Raw genomic sequence first — 24,643 nt, 5'->3', positions numbered from 1 at the left:
TTCACACAAAAGAGACAGACATCGTCTTCAATCGACATTGCGCAGACACAGTTCGTCTTCTAGTCGCCTTGTACACATCCTGCTGGTACTTTCAAATTGCGGTTACACAAAGAACTGTACTCTTTATCGAATGAAGAACCAACATCCGGTCCTCTTCATCAACAGGGACCACTTACCTTCTCTTCAACCAACAACGATTTGTTTGTTGAAGATGTGTGTCAGATGTGGGCGGGTGGCCTGACACCAGACAGGAGGCTCTGGCGTGTGGTGCGACTAGAGACAAAGGAAGCAACAGGTTTATGTTGTTGCCAAGACAATAACATTAGCATATCACCGCTACCAGGCAGCTGGTAAGGTTTTATAAATGAAGAAACCCTGCCTTGATCCTCCCACGATCCATTTTGTGCGTATCTCGCCTCCCAGAAACATACAATAAACTAGAGGAAGACCACAGCCTTCAATAACCTTGTGTGATTGGAACTGAAATCTGAACCAGGAGAGAAAAAAGAAAAAAAAAACAACCACGTCCTCCTTTCATTGGACTGAAGATCAGCTCTTTGTGTTGGGCCATGGTGCGGGGGAAGTTCTACGCCTCTCACCACGGCAACGGGACAAACAGAAGAACTGGAATATCCAGGTCCAATGAGGCAGTTTTGAAACATGTCCTCCCACCGTGTGATAAACACCTGACACGATGTGTGAATGGGATCCACCTGAGACAAGCCTTAACACAGATTCACTGCAGTGGGGTTTAAACAGTGATGTGGGAAACACGGTCAATGTGCATGAATGAAAACAAAAACAAAGAAGTTGAAAACCAACAAAAACAAAGAAGTTCTGTAAAGCACAATTGTATGCTTTACACAACACATCCACTGGAAGGCAGTGCAGTGTTCATTTCCATGTTCACCGTTTCGCGTTCCTTTCCAGACAAAAACGAACATGACGATGGCAGAGTTGGTGATAATTTACATTCTACAGACACCAGTAGACGGCAGTGGTCTGTGCAGCCATTAAATCTATAGCAGCATGTGAACAGATGTTTTCTACTTGCTCTCTGTCTCTGCCTAATAAATGTGTGAGTTTGCACTGTTAGGTATCTATAATTTTGTACTACAGGCTTGTTCAGGATGCAGTGTGCGCACAGTGCACTGGAAGAGTGCACTGGGAAAACATGCTGTTAACATGTTTTAAACAGGTGTTACCTTGGACAACTTTAGTCTGTGAACTTCTTTTTCTTCTCCTTTCGGTTTTTCCCTTTAGGCGTCGCCACAACAAATCGATCAATCCTCTCCATCTCACCCTATTTTCTGTATCGTCCTCTCTCACAGATGTTGAACAACATACAAGTGTAATAAGTTAAACGTTTAAATATTTTATGTTGCCATCCAATCAAAATCAATACTAGCCGGCTGAATGCTAACTGGCATCATGCTAACTTGGATAATGCTAACTCGCACTCCTCTGCATGCACTGGCACAGATGTTTTGTCACTGATACACGTGTTTAACTCTGTGTCAGTTTAAAACATTATTAACAAGGTGTAGGAGTTAAAAAAAAAAAAAAACAAGAAAACGAGACATTGTAGGTGCTATATGCTAAACCACTGATGTTTACATTCGTGTCGACATCAGCTGTCATCGCGACACCTTTGAATAATTGATTGAATGGGCATCATGTTCATTGCATAAGCTTCATGGAGAGGGGGCAAGTAGGTAGAGTTTATTTATTTGTTGATCGCAAAACTGAACTACAAAATGAGCATTGCAAACTTCATCCATGCCTAGCTTTGTTTTGCTTGGTTGTTCGGAAATAAAAACAGACAGAGTCACAAACCTTTGTCGTTTGTCGTTTGTGCAGCGAGTCAGCAGTGCAATGCTCCCTCGCCGAGCATCTCAGTTACTTTTATTTGGTGTCACGACAGACATCATTGAAGCCTGCTCTGCACGTGCTAAATCACTATCTAGCATGCTAAAAGGAAGAATCTCAATGCAAGAGCGCTGAAACACTGTTTTTCCTTACCACGGTGGAGGATAAAAAGATAATGCGGCAGGAAAGCTATTTTTAACGTCTGTTTTTTGCCCCCACTCCCGCCCGTCATAGAAAAGTTCAATAAAGCAGTCTGAGTTGCCTTTGCCCTGTGATCTTTAACGTGGCGTGTCTCCAAAAGCCCAAACGGAGCAGAGCCCATTGTCCACAAACCCGCAAATGCCGAAATGTCAAGTCGCTTTGCTCCTCCGAGGGAAAACAAAATGACGCAAACGCTCAATGAGAGGCAGGAGTGCCTGATATATTTTCTTTCCCCGTGCTTGTTATCTATTAATTTATTTCTATTTTTCTAAAGCTCTTCAAATCCAGCTTCTGCCCAAATGATGTCCATCAAAGTTGACGTCTTTTCTTTTCTTTTCTTTTCTTTTCTTTTCTTTTCTTTTCTTTTCTTTTCTTTTCTTTATCGTCTCTTTGTCTGTCACCAGTTAAATTTATAGGCTGATAGGCTGGGACATTTTATTGTATTTCTCGTTATTTACAAAGAACGGTCAGAGACGAATCATTTAATCAATTGATCAATAAGACTATTTGAAGGGCAAGTTTTCTACAGACACACTCGCATAAACAAAAACACAAAAGACACAAGGGAATTTCTTATGTAAGAGGTTACATTTTGAATTTAATTTGGTCTGATTAAGTTTTAATCCACTGTTTATCAATTACTAATGTAATTCAAAAGAACGTGTCCTGATTAAATGTCCTTGTGAAATGATTTCAACCTTTATATATTATATAGGCACAGTGTGTCAATAATTTATTGTCAAATCAAGTTACATCAGAAACATCGCAACAGTGTCGTCCGTCAAGTTGAGCCTTTCCGATGACAACCGTAGATCACGAAAGCCAATCGGACGAAAGCAGCTTGCAACATCCTCCGTTGTTCTGGACCTTCCTCCGTCTGGCACATGTGGCCTATTTTTTTCAGCATTAGACCAACTAAACTGCAAAGAATGCCATGAAACAGGTGATGCCTAAAAAATGCTTCGAGGCCTGAACACACACATATACACACATATGCACACAATGTGTGATCAGTAAATGGGAAAAAACACACACCAAGATATTGCCTGTAAGGTAATTACAACAAATATGTATGTGTGTACATGCATGTGTAGGTTTGTGTGTGTGTGTGTGTGTGTGTGGTGGGGGATGTATACTGTCAAGCGCATGAGTAAGAAAGTGTCGTCATGTGAAAGTTAATTCAAGGAGGCAACCGTGGGTGGCGGCATGGGCCAGGCGCATCAGTCAGCGCAACTTGTGATCCGACTCAGGTTATTGGGTTGATCTGCGGACCTGCAAGTGTGTGCGTGTGTGTTGAGGGGGCTGAACGGCAATATTATTTCATGAGCCTCCCAGGGAGAAGGGAGAAAAAAAAAACCTCCTTGCGCTGACATTTTGATCACTCAGACACATGGAATGTTGGAAATGAGAGGAAAAAGACCATGTGAGTGACCAGAGGTTCTGCAAAACCAAACAGAACTGGAGCGTGTGTGTTGCAATCAAACGGCACCAGAGAGTAAGAGCGATAGCATGTACGCATAAAGTGGGTGCTCGTCTGGTTGCTGTTCAGAGCTGTTTATCAGCAATGGTCACTCCAAGAATATCCCTGGTTCTATTCCAAGAGGGGTCCAATCTACGTAGAGTCTCCATGTTCTCCCTGTGTTGTGGGTTTCCTCAAGCCCCCCCTTTTCCTCCCACAGTCCAAAAAAATGCATAAATGAGAGAATGAATGGTTGTATGCCTCTATATCAGGGGTTCCCACACTTTTTTCACCTTGTAAGCTACTTTTCAAATGACCATGTGAATATGATCTACCTCCACTAAAAATACTGAAAATATATTTATTTATATATCTACTGAGTATACTTAACACAATAAATATTTGTGGATCTTGCATAACCGCATGAACCCTTTTGGTGCGCTACAACAGAGTACTTTTTTGGTAGATATCTTATTCTGATGACTTGAATGAAGCCAGCAGCATAGTTGAAGTTAGCTGGGAGAAAAATGACGACTGACCTGACAGCTGGGATTTTAGTTCCTTCACCCTTTTCCTTCTCAGCTCACTTTTTGGAGGGAAGTCAGTGTTGTAGTTTTTATGAACGGTCTGAAAATGCCACTCCACATTTCCCTTTTTTAGCATAGCGATGGCAGACCGGCAGATGAGGCGGACACACTTTGAAAATAACAGCGCAAAAAAAGTCCACCTCCCATTCCGTATGGACGTGAAACGTTTTGGGCACACCTGCCCTATATGACATATAAACGACAGAATGAATGGTTAAAATGGCAGAAATCCTGATCCATTCATTCACTTTACATGGGTTGCCCATGAATGGTTTCAGGCCAAAGGCCCAGTGCCCAAATGGCTCTTAAAGGTTCAGTATTGAGGTGCACACCACGCTCAACTACCTGGACAGGTGGCACCTGTAGGGCCATAAATCAGAGTCTATATTACTGCGCATCAGCAGTTGGGGCTGAATGTGCACCTCCTGCACAGGGCCCGAGTTTGAGTTTTTCATCCTCACCTCACATTATAGCCGCGCAAACACAAATTTTGATTGATAGGCAGTTCTGGGGGTGTAGTGGTTAGCACTTTTGCCTTGAATAACCAAGAATCCTGGGTTGGTTCCCACAGGCCTTTCTGTGTGGAGTTTGAATGTTCTCCCCCTGTGTCTTCCCCTCCTGGGTTCTCACAGAGGTCCAAAACACGATAAAATTGGAAAAATTGCCCAGATGTGTGAATGGTTGTTTGTTTCTATATATGGCTCTGTGAATGACTGCCGTCCGGTTGTACCCGTCAGGGTGTACCCTGCTTTTTGCCCCAACGGGTTCCAGTGACCCTGATTGCAGGATTAACAGTAGAAGGTTCCAGTATGATACTTGAAGCACAGCCTTGAGTACACAGGCTTCCTTAAGACAGAGTTGTAGGAGGACTTTGAAACATTCTTACCCTCTTTTGCTGTCTTCACACACGAAAAAAAACAAAAAAATGCTTCAAAGCCTAGACACACACACACAAACACACACACACACAGGAGTGTAGGTGGTGAGCCATACCATCCGATATTGGCGCCCATAATTTGTCATCTACCATTAGGATGGAGGATAATAGATGGATAGTGACAGTGATGTTAATTGCTTTTCCTCTCCTTGTCAGCCGGGGTTGGAGGCGGGGGAAGTCGAAAGACAGAAAGAAACTCCTGCATCTGAGTCTTCTCATGATCTTGTAACCGATCCTCTTCCCGTTTGCGGGCACAAAGCAATCGGGGGGTGTTCTATTCCAGTACCTGAAAGTCCAAAAACAGTATTGAAGACCCTATATTGTTTGTAAGTGTGATATAGAGGGTGAATGCTTGAATGTCTCTGTATGTTAACGGGTGATTGACAGGTGTTCAGGGTTCTGAACTCTCATCCTTTGACTCTGTATGCCTTTGACCAAAATAAGTTGTTGAAATGATCTCACCAAATGATCTTCCGAAGCCCGTTCAGGGTTTGGACCAGTTCCGTGACAGAACATTCAGGAAATGCTCAGGACACTACAGGCTGGGTTGCAGAACATAGGGTCAGGCTTGACGGCGGCGCTATGAAGTATTGAGTTGCATTCACATTTGATTTATTGTCCATGGTGATACAAAGGTTGACACTGGGAGGTGTGCGTGAGGCAGGGGTAACAAAGAGACAACTGTATTGATTAATCTAAGGGTGGTAAACAAAGCGGAAGAGTGAAGCTGGAGGATAAAACCAGTCATGGCAGATTTTGTGAAGGAAAACAGGTGGTCCTTGGATGTGTGCGACATGCGTGCGACTTTTGTGTATAAACCATGTCTCCATGTCCAATGCTCCAATGGTGACAGAATAGTTTAACCCTGTGAGTCTTCTGGAGTTTCAAAAACAGGGTTTTTCGTCCCTTACAACTGTACATTCTGCATTTCTCAGCACCTTGTATCTCAGTACAGTTGTGAGGAAACGCATTTTCTGGTGCATCCTTGTAGTTCCACAATTTGGTCACTAGACTTGCAGAGAAGTAAACCAGACAACAAAGGCTGATTTATATTCTGATTTTAAATCATTCATTTCTTTTACTCTTAAAAAAGGGGTGACAAAATGACTAACTTTTTTGTGATTTCACATTCAGCTCCTCTCCGTTGCGGCTGTCTGACAAGCACAAGTCCTGTTGCCGCTTGGTGTTTCAGGCGCTCCCTCCATTGGAATATTACATTAGTGTAATATTAAAAATAAAATAAATTGAACAGTGTTGTCTCTACTATTGTCTTGAATTCTTAAGATAATGTGAAACATGTAAAACAATAACCTTAACCAATTAAAAATACATAAAAAATCTGAAAAACAATATAAATACCCTTTCGACAAAATAAAAATCCTGTAAATAAGTGAACAAATAATAATTATACTGATAAATTATGAGTACAACATGGGGTCAATAAATTCAACAGAGAGGGAGCAGGTATTGATCTCCTGGAGGAGGGGGTATATTTGTTATTGTCATTTCTCGTAATATTAATAAAGCATTGCTTTAAATGTGAATCAGTGTGAGTTTCTCCATTTTAAGGTCATAGTCAACTAGTAACTAATAACTAATATAGTTATATTAAAGCAGATTTTAGGCACCTCCTGTCGGCCACGGTGCCTGTAGCATTTGCCTATTTTGTCTCATGGACATACACGTTCTGGGTTTTATCGCCAAGCCTCCTGTTCCAGACTGCCAAAACCAGATGAGCTGTGTCCAACGCGGCCCTTGACATCGGACCGCGGCCCGCTGGTGATTTTCTGTGGCATGTGACTGAATCTGCACTCAGGGAGCCTGAGACCGCAGCTGAAATAAGCCGCTATGAAAAGGGATAATCCTATTACAGCTCGGCTGGTGCTTCGTTCTCACCTCACCAGTGACGTGCGCCCCCCCGTTTGAGTGGATCCAGAGATGACCAGTCATTGACCAGACACCCCGGGGTGTGTGCGCGTGTGTTAGTAGTGTTCACGCACAGATTAAACCAAAAGGCTGACCTCTGACCTCCAGGGGCCTCCAGAACTTCCGTGGTCGGACGACATCCTATTTAATGTATGTATTTCATGAGGTGATCACAGCAGTGTGTCGTCTGCAAATCACAAGTAGTCGTATACTAATTTATTTATTTGCTGGAGTAAAACTGTGGGTTTGGAAATTTTCTTATTTCTTTTGGTTTTGGTCACTTTATTTCAACTTTGTTTTCTTAATCTCCATATCACCAGATGCAAGTCATCCCCAAATGACTGTCTGGTTTAGGTAGATTTGAGATAATTCCACAGATCGTTTGCCACCCAGTTTCAATCATTTCGATGAGGATTTCCAGAGGTTCCCACTGATTTTAATGGATATTGTTTTGCTCATTTTCATGTCATTCGATTCTCCATCCGTTCTACACACAACTGATCCCTCTCCAATTGGAGAATAAAGAGAACCAGTTGGATGAATGTGGGGAGCCTTTGATTCCTGCAAGGTGTCTTTTTCTCGCATCATTAATCGCTATGTGACTCAGAGCCGAAAATCCCTGTGAAAAAAGGTTTTTTTTTTTCCCTTTTGAAATATATGGCTACTACTGTTTAATGATCTCTATTAAAGGAATATATTATACAGATACCAAACTTGAGGCCACATCATTTCCATGGAATGAAAGACTGAATCAGGCTGAAATCATTTATTGGCTTTAGAAACAGGGTCACAGTACATGTTTTTTTTTTAAATTTGATCCCACATTTAGTTTGAACAAATTATTTACAAAGAAACAAACAACACATCTGTAATTACATTCAGTTCCTGCTAAGAAAAAACAAAAAAGAAAAGGTTTTCAGGTGAGAAGCGATTCAGCTTGTCGTCTTGTCCGCGCTTCACATCATCTCTCACCTGCTTTGTTAAATCTACAAGCTACTAATCCCATCACGGCCTCGCTGATGGATCCCCTACCTTCAGTTCAATTCAAACAAAATGACAAGTTTAAGTAACATGACACAGAAAAGCATCACTGGTCGGACCTGAGAACATGACAATGTCATAATTAAGTTTTGTTGGTCTTATTTTATATGTAATCCTAAGTACACACACACACACACACACACACACACACACACACACACACACACATACATATATATATATATATTTATATATATATATACATATACATATATACACACTCACACACACACACACACACAGAACTTTCATGGTATTTTCAGGTCAGATCAGTGATTCTGGATCAGACATCTTGAGTTCAGAAGCTTATCAAAGAGGCATCAGAACAGTGGCGGAGCCCCAGTTCTTCCAGTGGACTTGGGGGTTGATTATCAAGCAAACAGAGGATCAAGCAAATAACAACAAACATACACTTAAAACAAAACAGAACAAAAATCAGACATTACTTGTCGTCAAGCTTTGAGTTTGAATCGTCTGATCAGTTTTAAGGATCAAAGCAATTCAGTGATTGTTCAGCCATCGCCTCTTGACAGGAACTGTGTATAAACAACAGGAGTTCACAGAGTCAGAGTTTAAAGCCTTTTAAATAATTATCTATTGGAAATAAGAGGTTGGCTTTTTGCCTCTAAATCAAAACTTTCTTTTACAGTTTATAATTTTTACATTGACACAAATCAAAATATTTGAATCTGAAATTTATTCTAAATTTCAGTGCAATACAACTTTTAAAACTGTATTATATTTCTTCTGAATATAATGAACCTTCTCAATGGGTCGCCCTTGGAGATGTGGTTGCAATTCTAAATATTAAATTTAATTTTAAATTAAATTATAATTTTCTAAAATTGGAAAATTAACTGAAGAGTTAAAGAGCTGACTTTGGAAGCAAAAACAATCAGGATCTAAAATAATTCAGTGCTTAAAAACACCCTTTAAAAATATCTGTTATTCTATACATTGTGTTTTCTATTCGCTGATAAAAAGGTCCTGCTCTCAGACACTGATTCTATCTCTGGTCAGCAGGGGGCACTTCATTCCTCCCTCCACGTTTCCTGTCACTAAGGCATCAGGGCTCGACTCACAAACAAACAAACAAACATCAAATGAACAAAGACACAACTTTCCCGACTTTTTCGATTCTTATCTCTGCGTTTTTTTTTCTCCTTAAAAACATCACGATCATGTGCCACGGTGCTGAATACAGAGAATTTGCAACATGTAGAAAAAAACAAACCAGAGGGAAAAGGAGCAATTCGTCCCGCCGTCAGCACGGACAGACGTGCGTTCATTAGCGGGAAGGTCCGTATCGGGGTCAGAGGTCAGCGACAGCCCTCTGGACTTCATCTTTAGCAGAAAACTAGCAGCTTGAGACGGAGCTTAAAACATAACTCTGAATGTCAAGAATAAAACATTTCAGTCGTGTAGCGACGTGTTTATTTTACAACTCTCTTATAGAACATGTATATATTAATCTGCCCTGCTCACACTTTTGCCACGCTCTGGCATGAAGTGGCGGCGGTGGCAGAGGGAGGGAGGTGCAGAGAGGGGAGGGGTGTGACACATTCACCCGGTGAAAACTTTGAATTGCCAGTTTCTTCTAATATCTAAAATATTTAATTTGGAGTTTTTGTTATCATTTAGATCTCAATGAAACAGAAGAATTCATTTACTGACGGTCATCCTGGCTTCCTGCAGCCACCAGGGGGCAGCGTTGTTTTACTTTCCCACCGCTGCGGGACTGATAAGTACTGAGAGGATAGTGAGAGTCCTGCTCAGTCCACCACTGGTGAAAGAGGAAAAAAAGATGTCAGGCTTGTTTTTTTTTTCTCCAAATACAAGACAAAGGTGAAACAAAAGCCTTTTATTTTGTGTTGTGCTTTTTACCTTCGAGTCTCAGAACAGGATGGGCTTCCCGGCTGTCTTCTCCTGGACGTAGGAGGTGAAACGCTTCAGGAACTTGGGATATTCCCTCTTGGCGACGGCTCGAAGGACCGAAGCTGGAGCCCAGCCTCCGGGATTCACTGAACAAACACAAAAAATTAAAAAAAAAAAAAAAAAACTATCATAAGACCCAGGTCATGATGTTATGTGTTGTCATATAATATTATTGCACGGTCAATTAAATTAGTAGTTATGTCACTTTCTACTGCAAAGGGATGAATTCTAATGAGGTTTGAAGTTTTCTGTTTTCCTATCTGACTGGAGAGAAGCAAAGGACACACACCGTTGGCAACATAGGTGATTTTGCACAGGATGTTGTCTCTGCTGATCTCTTTGTCGCCCTCCGGCGGGCTGACCAGTGTCTGGCAAATCATGGCGATGTTGATCTTGGCACGAACACACCTGCTGCTAACCTGCAGGGTCAGAGGAGGGAGGGGAGAGGTGGTTATGATTTAAAATCCTCTGTGACTGGATTCCAGGCAGTGGAGAGCGGTGAAAGGGCTCACAGTCTGACCTGGGCGTCGTCGTGGTCCACAGAGAAGTTGCAGACCAGCCAGGTGTCCGGGTCGTTCTCGTTGTTGGCAAGGATCTTCCTCATGGCTGACAGGTAGAGGACGTCTCGCTGAGACGCTGGCCAAACTCTCTGCATACCGTCATTTCACACAGTTCGGAATCAAACAGGGACATCAGTGGGAACTGAGAGTTTCTCATTTCATGACTCCTGATTCGAACCAGAAGCGTATGGAACTGCTGTTCTTACCTTGTGCGTCTGATATATGATCGCGGCATTGTCCGACAACGTTTCGACGACATTGAAGTTTTCGATGGTTGCTGAAAGAGGAAAAGGGGATTTTACTGATCTGTCATGAAGCTGTTGTAAAGGCCAAAGATTCAGTGACCAACTCACTTTCCCAGTCGTTGCGGTACATTGTGTCCCAGAAGTAGTGACAGACCTCATGACCCGTCACCCCCTTCACTGAGTGTGTCGCCTTCAGGGGGTCAAGGACAATCCCGTTCTCCTCCACCTCTCTCCTGTACACCTGCGAGAGTGCAAGCAGAAACACAAGATCATTTTTATAGAAATCAGGAAAACCTAACAAACGAAAAGAAAGATAAATTTCTTGGAATTCCAAATTTCACAGATATGGCTTCCAAGTCATGTGACATCTCTCACACCTTCATCTCTCCCTCCTCCACGACAAGCTGCCAGTTGGCATCTCCTCCGACATCCTGCAGGGAGTAGGTCATGTGACTATGCACCATCTCTTCCACCTGTGAGGGACCAAAATGAATGAATGTAAAACCTTCATTGATCTATCATTATTAGCATATTGGAACTTCACAAATCACTAGTGTAATTTCTTCAATACCCCATGAGTGCATTGTGTCAATATTCCTCGCCGGACACAGTTTTGATATTTGGGTTGAAAGGAGGTTGTGACGTCATGCTGTGTTGTGCAGTATCTGTATGTGTGTGTGTGTGTGTGTGTGTGTGTGTGTGTTTGTGTGTCGCTCTCTCAGGTGGGACAGACCTTGTCAGAGAACCTGTGTGAGCCGGTGGTTGAATAGACATCCCCAGGAGGCACTGGACTGGATCTCTGGATTCTTGCCTTCTCTGTCTGAGACTACTCGGGACAAACAGCGAGACATTTGGTTTCACTTCCTGTAAGAGCCGGAGATAATATTCTTCCATTCATCTCCACCCTCACCTGCTCCTCTATTTTATCCTGCCGGTCCAGGGCGGCTTCCACCGCATCGAAAAATTCGTCCTCGTTAATGAGGCTGTTCGGACCCTCCTGTTGGATGAGGGTCAGTTTCCTGGTCAGTCAGTTCAGAGACAACACCTATATGGGATTTTTTTTGTAATCTGAGGTTATTTCGACAATGAGGTCACCTCATAATCCGGGCCCCCGAAGTGAGATTTCTTCTTCAAGTCATTCAGGGCAGATTTGTAGCTCTCCTCAATCCTCCGCCTCTTCTCCATCTCCTGCAGACAAGCGGTGTTTGTTACCATCCATTAGGGGTTTCCCCCGAAACCTTTGGTCTTCCATCTCATTTATTTTGTGATGCCCAGGTCCCCCACATCCCCAAATCATGTTATTCTTTTGGCTCCTCCATCTAACCCTACTTTCTGTATCCTCACCCTCAAGTAAAACGTTCAATCTTTATTCATCTAGCTATTCACATTTTTGGCACATCTAGAAATTTTGGTGATTATTATTACTACTATTTTCATGTATTTATTTATTTTTACACTTTATTAAACCCTTGCAGGACATACTCTACAGTTAAACCATCATGAATGACCCATTAGTAGCAAGCACCTAATGAGCAAGTTAGGGAGAGTCTTGCTTGATAACACCTCAGCAGACAACGATAGGAGGAGCTGGGGAATCAAACCTGGAATGTTTGGTTCCAAGGCAGCCTTGCAACCTGAGCCATGCCCCTTGACGAGTTTAAGGCTCTTGTGATTCCTAGTTGGTCTCCAATCCGAGTAAAAGAACAGGTCGCAGCCCGCTTAGCTTACAAGATTTTGAGTGTTTGGGTTGGTAAGGCTGAAAGGTTTTCTAACATTCCACTTAATATGGTATTTTCTATGAGATATTTATTACTTAAATGAGACTAAAATTGATTCCCTGATCCCGCTACTAGATGTGCCAAACCCCTGCAGGAAGCACATGGCACCTTGTCGAGTCTCTTCTGCCAGCTGTCCTCTCTCTTCACCATCAGGTCGATGCAGTGTGACAGCGTGGCCAGTATCCCGGCGGTGGTGGCTTTGAAGGTGATGGCTTCCCCCTTGAAGTCAATGCCGTTGATCTCTTTGGGGTTCAGTGGCTGGAACACTGGAGACAGAGGGGGGAGGGGGGGTAATAGAGTCACTGCTGAACTTTGGACAAAAGACATTCAAGGCCTTGAACAAGTCACTTGTCTTCATTCACCTGCTTACAAACATTAATCCCAGCGGGATGGAAACGTCCCCCTTTAGCCGATCTTGTTTCCTCACTTGTAATTGAATTTTACATACATACATACACATATATAAATACATATGTATATATGCCTATATATATATATATATATATATACACACACACACACACACACACACACACACACACACACACACACACATATATAGACATGTATATATATATATATACATACATACGTATATACACACACATGTATATATATGTATATATACATACGTATATACACACACATGTATATATACATACATATATACACACGTGTATATATATACACGTTTATATAAATATAGATGTATATACACACACACACGTGTATATATACACGTATAAATATATATACACACACACACGCACGCACGTATATATATATATATGTGTATATATACATATACGGTGCATGTATATATGTATATACACACATACACATACATATATACATATCCTGTACATACATATACATACATCCACACAGAAAGGTCCTCTTTTGGAGTCAAACCAGACCTTTTTTGCTGTGAGGCAGAAGTGCTAACAGTTGCGTTGCTGGGCTCACCATTAATGTTGTAAAGATCAGATCGTTTCTACCCCCCATCCATTTATTTATTTATTTATTTATCTTTTCAGGCATTTACGGTTATATTTTCAATACCCCTTTTTTTCCTCACATACTTTTATTTAGTTATTATCAAAATAGTTCCGTATAATTTTCGATGCAGTATCTAAACACACGTTACAGCTAAAAAAACTGGTCATGTCTTGTTAATTTTCAGGTAATTTTAACCTTTCTTTTTCCTGGTTATATTGCTAGCTAGCATTCCCGGTCATTATTGGAAAGATCGTTTTGTTTTCAGGGACATTTGAACAAAGTTGTAAATGTAAAGTTAGAAAGTGCTCGAGATCATCCCTGAGAACATGGGATGAAGTCTCCCGTTAAAATAAAATTAAGGATTTGAATGCTTTCCAGGACTGATCAAGTCACTCTTATTTCCCAACATAATACTTGTCGTCAGCTTTATTTGGGCAGTCGGGACTGTTCGAAAGGAATAGAAAATAATTTAGGCTGTGTATAAATTTGAAGCAATTAAAAAAATCGCATGCACTTACATTTTTCTTTGCTGCCGTTGTTGTTGTGAAGAAACTCCCCATCTGTTCGGGTGTTGGGGAAGTCGTCCTCATCGTCCTCCACGACTGAGGGGGAACAGAGGGAGAGAGAAAAGGGTAAGCAAAGGTTCAGGGAAGATGTGAAAGTATAAAAACAGTTACAGAGAACCACTGATGTGAGGGTAGTTGGGATAGGCGCAGCGTCCCAATCCCTAGCACTGACATAACTCTCAGCGGCAGACACTGCGACAATTGACCTGTTTCATCTTCGGAACGCGGAGGGTGAGGGATAGAGAGGGAGAGAGCGCACGGAGCGAGGCCAGCAGAACAATAGCAGGTCTTCATTCGGCACTATCGTCCACGGGGCGCCCGGCGCAGGCTGCATCGGCTAATGTTCAGCCAGCCGGGAGGCGAGAGGGGTGGAGGGCTGAGTTTAACAGAATAACTGGTGTCTGAGTCACAGTAAACGAACTAAGGACCCACTTCCACACATCTTATAAAGGAACAAAGGAACGACAGGGTTCTCAGCTCTAGGGATAATTGCTTTTTTTTTTTTGTTTAGTTTTTTTTTTTAATCAGCCATTATTTTTATTTTTTTTTAATTTTCACTTCTCTGCATTCAAACTTTTCTGCCTGCAACTCCTGCAGGGAGGTAATACTGCTGTAGTGTTTATTTTTAACCAAATGGTCACTAACATGTACAACACTGTCCACAAGTAGTCAAACATCTGCAGTGTGGAGCAGACTAGCTGTTGATCCCTGTATCAAGTCAACATCTTTTAAGAGGCAAACACAAGAGGGCGCTGCAAGTCTTTTTCATGTGTTGCGACTTGCTGGTCTACAAACACAAACACATACATATGTTTATATATATATATATATATTTTTTTTTTAAGCCTTAATGTCTTAAAAGATTGGATAAAATTATAGAAAAAAATAAACTTACTATCACATGACCTGAAAACTGAATTGAAATTAAGAAATTGAGATCAAATTAAACAAAAACTAAAAACCTGTTTTCAACACTAAAGTTCATGGATGTGGATGAAAGGGAAAAGCCTGTCCTTTTGTTTACTATCTGAATAATTTGGAAACTGGCTGTGTGTTGAATCATGTCAGTTTTGATTAAATTAATGAGTGAGCTCCTTACTCTTGTCCCTCTGCAGTTCGTCCTTTGACACTCCGTCAGCACAGCTGTCGAAGTACTTCTGCAGCGTGTCCACCTGCCTGCACAGAATGTCCCGGAACGTTTCCATCTCGGCCAGCTTCTCTCTCAGACTGTGACCCTTCTGGACATAAGGGGAGAGGTTGTTAGAACACGGGGTGCACTCATTCACGTCGAGCAGACGGCCAACATGTTCACCTTGAAGGAGGATGTGGAGGTTGCTGAGTAGCCGCTGGCGGCCGACGTGAGGGACAACATGGAGCCATGTCTGCGCAGACTGGACTCGGAGCCATATCCGGAGTCGGTCTGAGGGACGAGCAAGAAGAGTCAGTCCAGCTCTATAAGACGTGTCAGTGATCATCACTGGATACAATGGTTTACTTTGGACAAACTGCACAGCAAAAGCCACAACTACGGCTGATTAATTAATCAGTTTCAATTCACTATTGCCACCTTTTTATTTTTTTAAAGGATTCAGATAAAGTTTTGAAACTTTGCAGAATCGTCTTTTTCTGAGAATTCAATTGTCCATTTCATATATCATAGAGGTACTATAACATCAATTCAGTGGGGACAAAAGGTGATTGAAAACTACAAGTAATATAGCAAAGATTTGATTGGTAAAAGATCAGACTCTAAAATTTGAGGGCTTTACGTAAGATTAGCTATTTCATATTGAAACCAAAATTTAACTAAGCGAAAAGGCTCCCTCAGCAGAAAACCACAAAACACACAGTTAGAATTGTTATTAATTTCCAAAAACATCTAAAAGCTTATATTAATTTTCTGCTGGTAAATGCCTTAAGCTGTTTTGAAACAAAGATTTCTAAACAACTGGTAAAAATGAGATAAGCATTCGGGAGAGACACAGAAACAGCAAGCTAGTACGACACAGATTTTGTAACCACGGCAACGCAAATGACACACAAGCTCGATTCCTGTAACTCTTGAGTGGTTCCCCCTTTCCCTGTTACATAACATCCCAGCCCTTAAAATAGCTGGTGAGACAGAGCGGGGAGGAAAGGCTTGTGCAACAACACAACACAGCTGCTGCCAGTACCCCCGGCCCCTTTAAGAAAAACGTCTACCTTCCTACCACTGGGGGCAGTAGAAGTCAGTGCACGTGACTGGTTTAGCAAGAGGTAGATGGAGGTTACTATTGGTCAATGACCAGGAGTAACTGCCTGCTTCGCATGGAGCTGAGAGGCCTGCCTGCCTGCCTGCCTGCCTGCCTGCCTGCCCTTTAGCCAACATTCTGCCACCGACCAACTCTGCGCTGATAGCGTATCTCAGACCGATGACAGGAGGCAAACCAACTTAAGCAAACGGCTGCAGTGAGTGATTAGATCAGAAAGGAACGGAGGAAATCTGTGCCCGAGTCCCAGCCACAGAACCCCAGAATCATGCCTGTGAGATAGGAGATAACAAAATATACCGTATATTCAGAGATATTGCTGAGCCTTGTTTTCAACATACACCTCAGATACCTCATCTGGTTATATAAAATAATATGAAAATCACACCTGTGATTCTCAATGCAAATAAGTCAACTCTGTTGAGTCTTCACTCTGGCAACTCAGTGAAGTTGCCAGTGTCATTTGAATCTGATTTATCGATTCAAATGTCAATGAAAGGGTGGTGATATTAGAAATAAATTGATATTCAATAAGTGAATATGGGTTTATTTATCGTTTGGGCTTTTTTTTTCCCCATTTTTCTAAATGTGTAATTTTTTTATAACTGCTTTCTGATTAAATTCATGCAATTTGTAATATTCAACTCCATTCTACAAAACTGCAGCCCGTTGTAGTTTTGGTTTTCAGATAATTTGCTGGTCATTCTCACATAGTTTCAAGCTCATTTTAAGAGGCAGTGTCTTTGCAAATTACAAGCTATCTGATAAAAAGGTAATTGGTTACTGCTTTGGATGAGTTTTATTGAGATTTTTTTTAAGGTGAATTTTAATTCAAGAATTCAAAATCATTTTAATTTGCAGAAGAGCAAAGTGATTAGTAAATGGAAAAAAATGTCATAGTGGGTTACAACATTATATCATGTATCACAATTTTGGATACAAAAAAAATGTAGGGTACATCATTGCAGGGACAAAATATGGATACAGAGCCATATCTAGTATGTACACGTGTGTTCACACACAGCAACAAGAGGTTTCAAACTTGGCACTGCCCTGATAACAAAAAAATGAATAAAAACAAGCGATGAGGCAAATTCATGAAGAGATTAAAAAAAAACATGATAAAAATGACCATAAAAAGGCACCTTTCATATCAGCATCCCGTCACTTTTACCGTCACTCTGTCATAAAATACATAACTGGCACACCTCGGTGACAAAGATAGTGTCCTAGAGATGACAGTTATAGATGCCTGGTTCAACCGTGCTGTTGTTGTGTTTCCCTGGTGATGTTGGCCAGTGAGTAATATCATCAGCTTGAGGAGCCAGCAAACAGGCTGTCTAAGAAGATGAGCTTTCAGCCGTGACTCATTGTGGGTGGGATGGCATGTGTGTGCATGCGTGCGGGCGCATGTGTATGTGTGTGCGCGAGCGCGTGTGCACTCTCTGCTCTGAGTCATGGTGGCTCCGGGGGGCGGTGATGGGGGGGGTTGTGATGTGAGGGGATTCCCAAGCTACGGGAAAAGAAACTAGCACTCTGATTAGGGAGGATGAAGCCATGGCAGCAGATTTCGCCTTTTCTATGTTTACATACAGTATGTGGATTTTCTTTGAAACGTCCTGACCTCCAAGCAAACAGTTGTAAACACTATTTGACAGTTGCTAGGACATTTAGAACCATGATGTATGCACCGAGGAATAATTTGCAGCTGTACAGTTGCACGTACAGCTCTGAAATAAAGAGGCAGAAACACCCAAATTGTGCCCTACAAAAACAAATATGAAGTAGCTTTCTCCATTGTTTTGTACGTAGCAGCAGGGATTTCCTTTGTTCTTCACACTCATTGAACACAATGGCTGCTACTTTACTTTTATATCCCCCTAAGAACTTACAATGGGTAGTTTGATTTTTATTTTTTTTTGCGACTTGTCCTGTGCAGGTAGTTTATAGCCATGTTTTAGAATGAATTATTACAAATTTATATTGTGTAGAAGTCCGTTAGGAAACAGCTGGCATTCGTAACAGGATCCTATATTTGTTTTTTTAACTGTTGGAGAGACATTCGTTTGTGATCTATTGGATAGGCTTAACTCTCTTCCAGGGATGCTTAACCACCTTTTTAAAGGCTCCCCACAGTGACTTCAGATTAGATCAGCTGCCTTTTGGTTGTGCTGTCCTGGTAAGTTTACTAACCCTCTTGGGAGTTGGCCAAGGGTTAAATGTGTGTGTGATAGAAGAGGGATTAAGCAAAAATCCCAGGCCAACTATAGTCCAAGGATGACATATCTCTTGGCTGAGAGATAAAAGCCTTTCTTCAACACATGCAAGAGCAGCAAGCGGCTACAACTGAAAAACTAACCACACATCTGTTTAGTGCATTTCGTAAACTAAACAAACACAGTTTTACACGAATAAGCACACACTCCTACATGTGTGGCACTAAACCATCAAGATTCCGGTTAACGAACGCACCAGTGGTGGAGGGATGATTACTGTGCCCTGGACTCCGCCTTTGTCTCGTCTCCCTTCTCTTACATTCTGATTGAAACACACACACACAAAACCATAGAAACACAAAACACACACAGAAACGCACAATGAAACAGCACAAGTCACATATGTGCCATGCCTATTTGGAGCAAATGTGACAGTGATTTCTTTTTGCATGACTTACTCTGTGCAGCTCGATGGAGTCAATCCAGAGGTGCCTGTGCTCAGGGTCTTGAGCTCTGAGGTACCAGACGCTGTCGTTCACACTGATGTCAAGCCGGCACTCGTCAAATTCATGAGGCTAAACAAAAAAAAAATAGACACACCTGAATAAACATATGCATTAGATCCACAGTCAGCAGCCTAGTAACAACAACATGACAAGTGTTCTAAGAGTCAGATATGGAAACTCTCTTTATTTTCATGGCAATGTGTGAAAGGTCCCTCAGCAATGAGAGCAGTGATTAAAATGACAGAGCACACAGTTAATCTACTCACACAGCGGGTCACAATCTGTTAGTGACTTGGCTTTGACTAATAGTACATGGACAACACAAATGCATGCATTGCAGTCTAGAGTCCACTTTTTTCCGAGCCACACTTTTAAATTCACTTGGCAGATTTTTTTTTTTTTTTGGAAACATCTGTTGGATAGATATTACGTTGCCGTGATCATGGTCATTTGTAGTGTGATGTGTATTGGCAGCAGGAAATTACTCAAAATTAAGTAGAATATTACATGGATTAAACAAATTAAAAAAATTTAACTCAAAAACCAGCATATAAAAAAAAAATTAAAAAAAAATAAAAAATTTGATAATATCGGACTCATCTGACATTTGACATCTGTCTGATTTTTCACTTAAAAATCAGACAGAGTATTTGGGCAACAATTTAGGCAGAATTAGTTAATGTTGCTGTTAGTCAGTTGGCTTTGATGAATGGAAACACAGACAACACAGACATCCAGAGCAGCCCAGCAGCTCTTTGTCCTTTTTTCCAGGCAGCACTTAAATTTCACTTCACTGAACGGTTCGAGGAGGATCGTTTTAGTGAACAGCTGTATTTGCAGCAGCAACACAGTTTGCAGGCTACTCCCAATTAAGCATGTCAGTCTAGGCTGTTGACAAATAAACTTATGGTGAGGTGCCATTTAGCAGTTTTACATTTGAAGAATCCTTTTCTTTCAATATAAATGCAAAGCTGCATTTTAATGACACAACATATTTCTACATCCATCATTAAAGAAAAGGCCTCTGATGAGGACAATGGGTTTATGCAATGGTCTGACATGCTTTCCTCAACCAGAGGACCATGTGTGATGCAACAAGTAGTGTTTCAAGTACCAATAGCCACAAGTGAGTAATTCCAGATTAACGGCATTATAGTGCGTTAGCTTTGGTAGTTTGTTTGAATTGTGCATGATATAACAATGAGTTTTTTTTCTGTACTTGTTATTCAAGTGTTTCCTTTGGTTGACACAAGCAGGTGTACCGTAAACAAATGGACATAAAGTAAAAAAAAATAAAACAGAATTTGCAAAACAATGTCTACTCTTGGTTCTACACTGAAAAAGATTAGAATTCAACAGCAGGAGTTAGATGTAAAAAAAAAAGCTAAACCAAACATAAAAAAAAACAACAAAAAAAACTAAATGTCAGCATCAAAAGGACATGTTGCATGGACACTGCTGCTTGGACACCTTGAAGTCATTACATTCTGGTTACTTGACAAAGGAAAACAACACAATATCAAGGGCAGATGTTTCCAGTGAATAAAATCAAAAGGTTGGGTTTGGGCTGACATTGAAGTTTTGTCCCTTGAATTTCACAACCACATTCTTTGTCGTCCAGCTATGATCCTGCCAGGACTGCAAATGAATACGAATGGAACGAATTTGTTTTTTGATGTGTCAAAATGTTTTTCGTGCTCCTCAAATCAGAAGATGTCGGCCATGCTGGTCACGCAGACCGGTCAGTTCAAATACTCCCCTATGTTTTCACATCTGTTTTTTCCCTGCCTTCATCTGAGAGAGGAACGATCAGATGTTTGAACTGCGACATTTAAAGGAATAAATGCATTTTTTGGATGGGTGAATTAACATGCACACATAAAAAAAAGAGAAAAAACACATCTAAAGGATGTATGTCACTGAGAAACTACATCCATGTGAAATACTATCCTAAAAGACAATTGGCAGATAAGTGTCCTTTTATGGACATATCTTGTTCCTTATAGCCATCCCGTGTGTTGTGAACAGCTGGGAAAGGCAGGCTTGTGTGTGTGTGTGCCCGTGCGTGTGTGTGCGCACGAACGAGTCCTCTACCCCTTCCTACATTAGCTGCAGGTCATCTTGCACGTCTGCGGACATTGCCTCAGTGTGTTCACGACATACAAACAGAAGTCCTTCTTCAGGAAGGGCTGAGGACCTGTAGTGTTTTAGACAGGAATTAGCTAACTTGAATGCGGGTTTCATAGACAAAGTTACTGATGCTTTGAATTGAATCAATAACCTGTTTTGAGGAAAGACATTATACTTCCACTTTATTGATTGTTCCTGCCGACCAACTCCACCCGATGTAATTCAGATAAAGAGTACATTAATTGGGCAGTGTAAACAGTAACGCACTAAATAAAGCGTTGTGATAATAAAGCCAAAGTTGTGTTATGTCAGTGAGTTGACAGGGAGATGAGTGGTGCACTCTTGCACTTACAGGGTTCACTCAGGCTCAAACCTGGACAGCTCAAGTCCAAACACAAGGACACTGGCTGACTCACATCAGACATTTGTGAGGGTTTCCTGTGGATTGATTTATTGTCCTTATACCTTGGCTATATATTGTTATAGATCAAAAAAAGTCTAATTCAGTTTTACGGATTTTCTTTGCAATGGAAAATTGTAAGCATAATTTTGACGTCTACATCAAGATGCAGATCACTCAAGTTCCTTTTTCTTTCCTTTCAGAGGTCGCCACAGCAAATCATCTGCCTCCATCTAAACCTATTCTCTGCATCCTCTTCTCTCACACTGATTAACTTCACACTTCTTTAACTCCACCCTGAATCGCCTCTTTAATCTCCTTCTAAACATCCTGCATGACAGTTTCAACCACAGCATCCATCAACCAACATATTTACTATCTCTCCTCTGTACATGTCCAATCTTGTGCTACTGCTAATTATTTGTCGATTTTCAGTGAGGTTCGCGGTAAAATTGGGATTTCAGGGGGGATAAAACTACAAGACATAGGCATTCACGGTTGAAAGGTGAAATTATCTATAAAGTAGGGATAAAATTAAAATCGCTCTAAGACGAGGGTGGAGGGGTACTTAAAACCCAACCAAAAATTTATGAAGAAAATAAGCCAGGAAATACCTTAAAAGATGCAGGATACTACTGAAATTGTATGAGCTTGGATTCTGCAAGAATCTCACCACAAAAAATTTCAACACTCCAAACACTCCAACTGGCCTGAAATAGTACATGCTTCTACCTACTTTGACTTACTTTTGCCTATTTATTGCATGTAAATGTTTCTGACCATCTCAATGACTATAATGTAAGCTACAGACAGCTCTGAAATTATTACTTCATTGATTTTACAGTATTCACAAAGCTGTGTATATACATGGGGAAAAGTTCTTGGAAACTCTTGTGCCCCCTTTGGCAGAGATATCTGCTGCCAAACCTTTGTGATGCCAGACAGTAAGCCTGCTACAGCGTGGAGGAATTTTTCCCACTCTTCTTTGCAGAAGGTTTTGGTTTCTGCCACACCGGAGGGTTTTTTTGTTTGTTTTTCTTTACCCACCGAGCGTGTACTTCCTGTAAGAGGTCTCATATGGATTTGAGTCAGGATTTTGATTAGACCGCTCTAAAAGCTTCATTTCATTTCCCTTGATCCGTTCAGAGGGGAACCTGCTCGTGTCTGGCTTCAGAATCCAACTGCACGTAAGCTTAAGGTGGCTGTTGAAACTAAAACCAGCTGTTTATTAAATTAGGTTTACTGGGTGAGTCAACCATTTTTTTCTAACTTACCTGATAACTGCATTTAGGGTTGAGACAAATTGCCTTGTTTTCACAATAAAATTCAGTGGAGAACATGGGGGCATATGTTATGACTACTGCATTTGACGACATTATGATATTCATAATAACAAATTGATTGTGGATGTTGGAATACAAAATCAGAGCAATTTTCCTAACAAAACACAGACAAATCATAGGCATTGGTCGGTAGAGGGCTCACCAAAACTAACTAACTAACTAAAAAGTTAAAGTAGAATAAATGCTGAAGTAGGAACATTAAGATGCTGAATATAGAAAAAATGAATTGATTCTGCAAATCAAGGAGTGTTTTCACCCCTGAAGGGATGTTTTAGTAGTAGCTGGTGAGATGAGGGAACAATATCTAAGGATTTTGGGTAAACCGGTGAGCAGAGCTGAAGAATGAGAACCCACACTGGGCTTGAGATTAGCAGAGTCTTGAGACAACAGAGTAGAGAACAATCCAGCAGAGGAAGGTTGAGGCAGAAGTTCTGAGCCTGAAAACTATCCTCGTCCAACCTTTTAGTTTTGCTTTTGCGCAGCTGATAAGGAACCGGTGTGACAGAAGTGTAACATAACCATCACAATGTACTGTAAGCACCACACTCAAAAAAACACCACCAAAAAGAGGAAGATGACACAAACAACATGAAGAGCGAAGTATTCATGTTCTGCATGGTGGGCATAAAAACCATAGCCCAGGAGTGGGCAAACTACGGCTCGCAGGCCACATCTGGCCCGTTGGTCTTCTTAATACGGCCAGCCAAAAGTACAGAATTCATACTTGATGTGAATGGTTGAATAATTGGATCAATGAATGTGGGAGCTCTAACAGGAGATTATTTCATTTTTGGAGCTACTTGAGAACACTTGAGAATTTTCCTGAGCTGAATGACACAGATTAGCTCTGTGATTTAGCCTTTACTGTGGACATACTGACACACATGAATAAGCTGGAAGCTATGTAAAGCTACGTAAAGCTACGAGGAAAAAAACAGTTTGTGCATGAAATGCAAACAAACGTCAAAGCCTTCAAAACCAAACTGGTTTCATTTTCAAAGCAATTGTCAGACAAATGTCAGACGAGTCCGATATTAACAAATACGTTTTTTTTAATATGTATCATATCTTGCGCTGTCTGTCAAATTTTAAAGTCAATCCGGCACCTGAGCCAAAAAGTTTGCCCACCCCTGCCATAGACTATCAATAGTACTGCTTCGCAGTGTGAAAAACCCTGCAATTTGTTAACTTTGTACTCATTTTGGCCAAAATGTTTCTGTTCTGCTGCAAGTCCATAAAACACCCCTGTGACGCTGCAGGCCTGTAGAGTTTGGACCTCGTCATCAGTCCATTTCGTCGCAAGTCCAAGAAAACAGCTGACCAGTGACCACAATAGTTATTAAAGATGGCATCCAGCAGTCTCCAAGAAGTATCTGGTAATGGGCGTGGCTTATCGGTTCGACCAATCACCACGCACCAATGTCATCTATTTAGTGACTCATGAACTGACTACGTAATTTCCTATGGAACGATAAAAAGACCATGCCTTAGAGAAGGCGCAAAAATGATTCCAAGAACCAAGGTCCTTGGTCCCTGGAACAGCCACGTTCCTGAAAACATTCTCAGAACTGCACAATGTGCCTACGGTGCAAAAGGGGACACAGGGAGAGTTAAGGTGTGTAATGGAAGGAAAATTAAAAGACAATGAAGTAAAACTACTCAGAGTTGATGCAGAGTAAATTTTTCTGTTGTTTTG

At 41.2% G+C, this 24,643-nt stretch overlaps 1 protein-coding gene across 4 annotated transcripts in view; it reads right to left on the bottom strand.

Annotated features, from left to right (window-relative positions):
• Positions 1-7,730: 7,730 nt before the first annotated feature.
• LOC147231295 (ceramide transfer protein-like) overlaps positions 7,731-24,643 on the bottom strand; it is a 28,232-nt gene continuing 11,319 nt past the window's right edge. The window contains exons 3-18 of one of the 4 annotated variants that reach the window (XM_086152610.1): positions 19,027-19,143; positions 18,825-18,890; positions 15,416-15,523; positions 15,203-15,341; positions 14,056-14,139; positions 12,647-12,804; positions 11,856-11,948; positions 11,671-11,757; positions 11,494-11,586; positions 11,138-11,233; positions 10,869-11,001; positions 10,722-10,792; positions 10,476-10,604; positions 10,245-10,374; positions 9,905-10,041; positions 7,731-9,803 (exon numbers count right to left, since the gene is read on the bottom strand). In XM_086152610.1, the coding sequence (XP_086008736.1) occupies positions 9,914-10,041; positions 10,245-10,374; positions 10,476-10,604; positions 10,722-10,792; positions 10,869-11,001; positions 11,138-11,233; positions 11,494-11,586; positions 11,671-11,757; positions 11,856-11,948; positions 12,647-12,804; positions 14,056-14,139; positions 15,203-15,341; positions 15,416-15,523; positions 18,825-18,890; positions 19,027-19,143 (1,632 nt within the window). In that variant the 3' untranslated portion in view covers positions 7,731-9,803; positions 9,905-9,913. The remainder of the gene's footprint in view (positions 9,804-9,904; positions 10,042-10,244; positions 10,375-10,475; positions 10,605-10,721; positions 10,793-10,868; positions 11,002-11,137; positions 11,234-11,493; positions 11,587-11,670; positions 11,758-11,855; positions 11,949-12,646; positions 12,805-14,055; positions 14,140-15,202; positions 15,342-15,415; positions 15,524-18,824; positions 18,891-19,026; positions 19,144-24,643) is intronic. The other 3 variants (XM_086152611.1, XM_086152612.1, XM_086152613.1) reach the window with 3 other exon arrangements.

This window comes from Fistularia commersonii, chromosome 9, assembly GCF_037954325.1.
Source record: "Fistularia commersonii isolate RoL2024-O1a breed Wild chromosome 9, RoL_Fcom_v1.0, whole genome shotgun sequence".
Lineage (NCBI taxonomy): Eukaryota > Metazoa > Chordata > Actinopteri > Syngnathiformes > Fistulariidae > Fistularia > Fistularia commersonii.
Note: the sequence above shows the minus strand (reverse complement) of the source record. Positions and strands in the feature narration are given on the sequence as shown.